Source organism: Citrus sinensis, chromosome 2 (assembly GCF_022201045.2).
Source record: "Citrus sinensis cultivar Valencia sweet orange chromosome 2, DVS_A1.0, whole genome shotgun sequence".
In the NCBI taxonomy this organism is placed as follows: domain Eukaryota; kingdom Viridiplantae; phylum Streptophyta; class Magnoliopsida; order Sapindales; family Rutaceae; genus Citrus; species Citrus sinensis.
In genome coordinates, this window is record NC_068557.1 from 9,152,144 (window position 1) to 9,159,721 (window position 7,578).

At 33.2% G+C, this 7,578-nt stretch overlaps 1 protein-coding gene across 1 annotated transcript; it reads right to left on the bottom strand.

The window, feature by feature from the left end:
- Positions 1–6,136: 6,136 nt before the first annotated feature.
- On the bottom strand, positions 6,137–7,578 carry LOC102608473 (NAC domain-containing protein 83-like). Its single transcript, XM_006468778.4, has 3 exons — positions 7,212–7,578; positions 6,806–7,083; positions 6,137–6,599 (listed from the first exon to the last, which is right to left on the bottom strand). Exons 1-3 carry the CDS (start codon positions 7,393–7,395, stop codon positions 6,324–6,326), a joined length of 738 nt encoding a protein of 245 aa, XP_006468841.1. The 5' UTR covers positions 7,396–7,578; the 3' UTR covers positions 6,137–6,323.

Sequence of the window (7,578 nt, forward strand, 5' to 3'; positions counted from 1 at the left end):
TAAAACTCATTTTTAAAATATTCTTTCTTTAGAAGATGGATTTTACCATACTGATCCTTTCCAAGCAATTTCAAAGTCTTTCCCTAAGGGCTGATTTTTTAAACCATGGGATTTAACAAAACCTCAGTCCTACTATCAAAGCATTTTAGAAATCACTGATTCAGTTAAGTTCAAACATTTCTTTCTCAGTGAATCACATTCAGAACCAGCCTATTCCACGGCTACTATTTTAAAAGTTTTGAGCCCAAACCAATGGGGTGACCTACTCCATAATTTTAAAACTTTCCCTTTAAATTTTCAAACTCGTTTACCTCATTGTCGGACTTATTCCTATTGGGATTACCAACAAGCCTTGTATAACACATTTTTTATCCAAAATCCCAAAAAATCCCATTCTTAGTTATTTTTCTTCAACCCAAAAATAATCGTCCAAAGCCTTCCAAACTGGTTCCATCATTGGTGGAATACTTTTGGCCCAATACCAAAAATTTTAACCATGAATGCCACCCATTGTTTAAACCTCTTCAAAGCCCACTATACTCCTTCTGAATCCGAGAAAAGGTTTCCCCCCTTTCTCTGTTTCTGTACAAATTTCTTCCTTCCATGGGTATGGATGTGGAACCTTAGGCTTCATACCCAAGATTCCCAACTCATCCTTCAAAGAACCTTTAAAGTGAAATGGTGGTCCAAATTTGACGAACAGTCAAAATTGACTGAAAATTTAGTCCGAGATTGGCTCTCTGCCAAAGGCCTTCTTCAACCCACCATAAAACATTCCAAAGCCCAACAAACATTTTTGACCCAAAAGTCCAAAGCCCAATCACTATTGGCAGGTGCCAAAACAGAAGAAGAATACTTCAAAGCCATGGAACAGCTCCTCGCCTCCCGGTCAAAGTCATCAGTGGCTGACACCTCTGAAGACGAAGATGAAGATGAAGATGAAGAGCCATTCATTTCTCTTGGAGACGAAAATGAAGATGATTATTTTGGAATTTTTTCTCCTTTAAAGCATTGTAAATAACTATTTAGTTATTTAAAAAAAAATTATTTGTTCTGTATATTCGGGTGGTCCTCTGGACATAAGTGAGAGCGCACATGTCTCTTCACCCGTATCGTATTTTTGTACAAAGAATCGACTATTCAAAGATACGATCCAAATGTTACTGTGCACTTAAAACTCCGCTACAGTGAACAGTGCAGATTTTCAGAGTTTACTGTGCACTTAAAATCCCGCTACAGTGAACAGTTTAAAGATCTTTGTATAAAAACCGAGAGGAAGACTCAGACTCCTCAGGTTTTTCATTTCTAAGTTTAGAACTTCTCTCTCTTCTTCTCTCCCTTCTCTCTAGAATTCTCTCTCTCTCTCTCTCTGGGAATAGGAATCTGGAATCCGAAGACAAAAAGAAATTTCTCCTGTCTTCAGATTAATTTCCCATTATTTCTCTTTCTTCTCTACAAAGAAAACCAACTAATGTAAGCATTTCATTCCAGTTTTATTAAAGCAATTTTTAGCAATTTCAAAGTTTTTCCCTAAGGGTTGGTTTTTTAAACCATGGGATTTAACAAAACCTCAATCCTACTATCAAAGCATTTTAGAAATCACTGATTCAGTTAAGTTCAAATATTTCTTTCTCAGTGAATCACATTCAGAACCAGCCTATTCCACGGCTACTATTTTAAAAGTTTTGAGTCTAAACCAATGGGGTGACCTACTCCATAATTTTAAAACTTTCCCTTTAAATTTTCAAACTCGTTTACCTCATTTTCGGACGTATTCCTACTGGAATTACCAACAAGCCTGGTATAACACCTTTTTTATCCAAAATCCCAAAAAATCCCATTCTTGGTTATTTTTCTTCAACCCAAAAATAACCGTCCAAAGCCTTCCAAACTGGTTCCATCATTGGTGGAATACTTTTGGCCCAATACCACAAATTTTAACCCTGAATGCCACCCATTGTTTAAACCTCTTCAAAGCCCACTATACTCCTTCTGAATCCGAGAAAATGTTTCCCCCCTTTCTCTGTTTCTGTACAAATTTCTTCCTTCCATGGGTATGGATGTGGAACCTTAGGCTTCATACCCAAGATTCCCAACTCATCCTTCAAAGAACCTTTAAAGTGAAATGGTGGTCCAAATTTGACGAACAGTCAAAATTGACTGAAAATTTGGTCCGAGATTGGCTCTCTGCCAAAGGCCTTCTTCAACCCACCATAAAACATTCCAAAGCCCAACAAACCTTTTTGACCCAAAAGTCCAAAGCCCAATCACTATTGGCAGGTGCCAAAACAGAAGAAGAATACTTCAAAGTCATGGAACAGCTCCTCGCCTCCCGGTCAAAGTCATCAGTGGCTGACTTTGATAGTAATAGTATATACTATCATAATTGATACCCTTTATATTTAAATTACTACTTAGACAAAAATATATATTTCAACAATTATTATTATTATTATTTATTAATGTCGTTATTATTGTTGTTGCTTTTGTTATTACTTCTATGACCACAACCACTACCACCACTATCAAAGGAAAATAATTAACAAAGGGTATTTTAATAAAATCACAATAGTTCCTTCCGATTTCAAGACAAAGTAAATAAATCAATGGAACTGAATCTCATTCCAATTTGGATTCCTATAGCTCAAGTAAATAACTTATTTTGATTCTCATTTCTTATTTCGATTCCAGCCCATTCTGATTACTGATCAGTAAACACACTATAATACCCTTACTACAATTTTAAAATAATGTTTTATAAATTTACAATAATCTTATTAATAATTATTTATAAAAAAAATTAGCTTACTAATTAATCCTAAAAGTAAAATAATAACAAAAAATTTACATTTATTTTTATTTACTTTGGGGTTAATTTTTTATTTTTTTTATAGATAAATTAATTAATGTCCCCCAAGAATGTTGTTGTAAGGGTATACTTTTAAAAGCAAAGAGAAAAAGGCATGAGTTTCATATATTCAATAGTAGGGGTGTCATGAGGCATTTTTTAAAATATAAGAACTAAACAAATAGTTAGTTCAAAATATAAGGATTAAATAAATATTTATCTTTTTGTTTGACTATATAGAGAGGTTACACAGTATTACTATAGAGAGGTTTTACTGTGTAACCTCTCTATAGTGATATTTTATCACTATAAGGACTAAACGAACATTTACTTTTTTATTTGACTATATAGAGATTACACAGTATCATTGTAAAAATGTTTTACTATAAATGAGAAAAAATCTTTTACAAAATACAAAAAAAGATAGTAATATTTAATCCTGTCAACTTATCTCGTCAGTCTCCAATTTTCAATTAACTCTATTTATTTTCATAATTGTCCAAACTCGTATTTTTTTAAAATTTTTTATTAAACCGCCTTTGTTCAAGTTCTTTGAGTGTCCTTTCCAAAGTCCAAACCTAAATTTTCAACATAAAGTGAGATAATTTTTCAATTAGGGATGTCAAATAACATTCTTTTTAGTTAATTTGGCTTTTTTTTTAATTTGGCATTTTTTAACTCACTTGCTTAAATTGCATGTAATTGTTCTATCAGATGTTTCAAATTCTTTCAGATTATTTTCAAATGGAGATTGGCCATTCATTTTGCATCTCTAATTATCACCCAACACCAAGATTTATTGCCAATTAAAATGATGCCGTGACCTCCACAATCAAGTAATTGAAATGAATCGGGCCGATTTCCTAAAACAAGATAGTACTAGGAGTATATTTAGGAAACCCCTTTAAAAGATAAAATGGACCCCTCTTCCTTTTATATTCTCTCAAGAATGTGATCTGTGACACTAAAAGAACTCCAAAAGAAAGACATTTCTATCAAGTGAAAGAATTATATTTATTTTGTGGCCTACCACGTTGACTAGCTAGCCCTGTTCACACTCTTAGATGAACCTACAGAGTCAGAAATTTACGCTCTGCAAATGGAAACCCAATATCTTCATCTTTTCCTTTTGTCTTATATGAGAGACTATCATAGCCAAAGTGTCAATATAGCCTTAACAGTATAACACGATTATGATTCCAAAGCCACTCGTACAAGAAACCATTTGTGGTCGGCGGTTTTGTACCCACCACATGAGTAAATTGAAAGCAACTACATCTTTAATTTTCATGTTATTTCTCTTTAAAAGAATTTGTTTGTAAAGAGTAGTTATCCAAAAATTTAATTTAATGGATAAGATGAAACACGAAAAGATAAGTTCTAACAAACTACTTAGATGAAATATGAACTGAAATGAGAGCTCATTGATAAAATGAGAGATAAAAGAGTTTGACAGTGAGTTAAAAAATAAAAATTAAATAGAGTTTATGTGTCTGAAAATTTGAATTTACCTTATCTTTTGATATTGAATTAATGTTGCGTTCACTCAAAACAAAATTAAACTGATAGGTAAAAGTTTAATAATAGTATTGAAATTAAATTTCAACCTAATTCGGTAGTGTGAATTATATTCTATCAAAAACGTAAATTTTAGCATGACATGACATGACAAAGCAAATCGACTGCTTTAGTAATATTTATCTAAAGCATTAGTGTGAAAAACTGAAAATTATATGGCTCAGTGCGGCAAGCGAATAATTATTGCTAACTTTACTGTTATGTTCCTAATTTTGAAGGTTGTTAACTTGTCCATGAATCAACCTTTTCTCAATCTATATTTTTAATTCCAAAAAGGGTAATTGCATAAAAGGTTGCTTATCTTTTAGACAAATACTTTAGCATATCTATTCTAAGTTACTGAAAGTGTTTTGTTATCTCCCTTTAACTAAGAAATAAACACATTTCGTTTTCACATAACACAGACTTAATAAATCCTCTTTTTGCACAGTACAGGTGGTAGTGTTACACATGCGAGATGTATTGATTCAACTTACAATGGATCCCACAAAGAAGCTTGATGATCTATTATCGATAATGCAAATTTCTTTTCTCTTATCTATGACTGATCTATTATCGATACAATAATTTTACTCCTCTCTCTAGACTCTATGAAACTCATTTTCGTCTTTTTATGATGCTTAATTGATTTAGTTGAAAGGGCTTCACTTTCCTCTCTTCTTCTGACTTGTTACTAAATACAATTCTATTATTCGGCTTAGGTTTTGGGTGTAATATAATTGTCTTTATATCATCAATATTTCAAATTCTTTTATTTATTTATTTAACGTAATAACAATTAATTAAATTTTTTTTTTAACTATGTCAGTGAAGTTTAAACTCCATACCTTAATTTAATTTTCTACGAAAGAGATTTTATTAATGGAACAAATTATTCTATAATGCCTATTTCAAAGCGCCTATCTTACAGTTTACCTGTCTCATCCTAACTCGTCATTGAATTAGCATAAAAAGGTTGGATAAGACTATTAATTCGGAGATCGATGGATGCATTTGAAGTGGGAGAAGAATGGAATTCATAAAGTAAACATGAATGTCTCACAACTTTGGCTTCATTGGTTGACAAAAAGAATATAATTCTCGTAACCCCCATGAGAGGTTGCGTTAACCAAGCCTAGAATAACATTTTAGTTACACAACCAACACCACTCTTTAGGACAAAACATATTTTAAACAGAACAAACCAAGAGAGAAGAGAATCTCTTTGCTTTTTAAATTGATTCAATAAGTAAAAATAAATTAATGATAAAAAAAAGTCATAAAGATTCGTTAATGGAAGCATATTTTAGGTGGGTATTGATTTCTTATATTGAAATAAGGACAAGAATCGAAACCCCATGTGCAGATATGCCCTTTGATGAGCCCATGATCCTTTTTTGTGGTCATGTTCGTGTGCTATAGTGCAGCAGCACATAAGGGTATCTTCTTTTTAAATAGTACAGGATAATGATTAGATAATACAGAACCCTCTTTGCTCTTTTCATTGGATGCCTTTCTTTGATATGAATTTCTTTGTTTGCATATCTTCATTGGATTTACTTTTCCGTCTAAAAATTTATTTGCCTTTTTGGTGGTAAAGGCTTTAGATACTGAGCCTGTGAGCTATAATAAGGACCACTTCTTTCTTTCTTCTTCTTAATGAACAAGTGTTCCCACTTTCCATGTCACTATAATTGTTTTTTAACTTAGTAAATTTTGAAAGCATAATAATTAACTAAAGTGTTTGAATTTGCTTGCAAAACAAAATTTCATAACTCTTTGAAACAGTAATTAATCTGCCTTTTCTTCTCTTTTTTTCCCCCCTTCCCCATTAATTTGTCACACAATAACAAAACAACTGATACAGTAAGTCTATGATCAATTGCTGTAATTCAGTACTTTCTAATCCAATAAGCAGTTAAGCACTAGTCTCTTCCTGATCTAACACGCTAGGAGATAATTCATCGGCCGTGATTTCACTTGAACAAGATGAAGCAGGCTGAGGAGGAGGACCTAATAAATCAGTCTGATCAGCTTCAATAACACTAAAATCAATAACCTGCAGCTGATTTTTGTGGCTGTTCTTAGTGATATTGAGATTATTAGAAGAAACAACTCCACGCTTTTTAGGTTTTTTCTTCCTTTGAAATATGCGATACACAACCCAATCTCCTATGATCACCATCTTAAATACCTGCCAAACATGAATTTACAAAACAAATTAAACTTTATTGAACTAAAAGAAACGTTAATTTGTGTTTGCCAACCAGTTCAGTTGTCAAAATCTCTCGAGTAGATGTAAGAAATATGGGGTTCAAAACCTCGCTTGCGTGGGTAAAGACGAGATTTAATCACTATATGATCACATAGATTTTCCCAAAAGAAAAAAAAAGGGCTTACCGGCTGGGTTAAGTTGGTATTTGTTGCAATGGCCACAAGGTGATATTGATGCATCACCCATTGAGTTTTGGTCTCATGGCCGCGCTTGCCTTCGCAGAAAATCAGAGTCTTTCTTATTCCAACTACTTGCTTAGTCCCAGAAGCCAAAATTTGCCTATTTTTGCCAACAGGTTTCCAGTAACCAGAACCAGCAGCTATTTTGCATTTGCCGTCATTAGCAATCGCACTCTCATTTCTAATATTGCTAAAAAAATACCTCTTCTTCTCCTTCATATCACCTAAATAAATTAACCCACATAAAACGTAACAATTTAGAATAATCCGATAATCATCGATCAAGTGCAGCTAGCTAAAGCATATATTAAAGAAATGATATTAAATTAACACTAGTAGCTAGCTAATTAACCTGGCAAACCCAGAGGATGAGACTGAAACACATCAAGCTCAGGAATAATGGAAGCAGGCAATGGCAAGCCAAACACCTTACGCTTCAAGTAATGAACCACAAGCTCTTCATCTGTGGGGCGAAACCTATACCCAATAGGCAGCTTTAACCCACCATTCACAACGAAGTTGTTTTGTTTCTCCATATTTATATATGTATAAATCCCTCTCTCAAACTGAACTGATGATGGACCAAATCAAAGCAAAGAAAATGTTAACAATCCATGCTTGAAGATAAGAGAGAACGAGAGAGAGGGGGAGAAACAAAGAAAGGCTAGACTTGTGTTGTGATGGGGTGTGTTGGGAAGCTAACTAGGGAGAGAGGATGC

What these genes read in the sequence shown, in the direction of transcription:
- LOC102608473 (XM_006468778.4), bottom strand. Translation starts at nt 7,395, where the DNA reads ATGGAGAAACAAAACAACTTCGTTGTGAATGGTGGGTTAAAGCTGCCT. An exon ending in TCATCCTCTGGGTTTGCCAG is followed by an intron (nt 7,084 to 7,211) that starts GTTAATTAGCTA and finishes TAATTTATTTAG; the next exon opens with GTGATATGAAGGAGAAGAAG. An exon ending in ATACCAACTTAACCCAGCCG is followed by an intron (nt 6,600 to 6,805) that starts GTAAGCCCTTTT and finishes CATGTTTGGCAG; the next exon opens with GTATTTAAGATGGTGATCAT.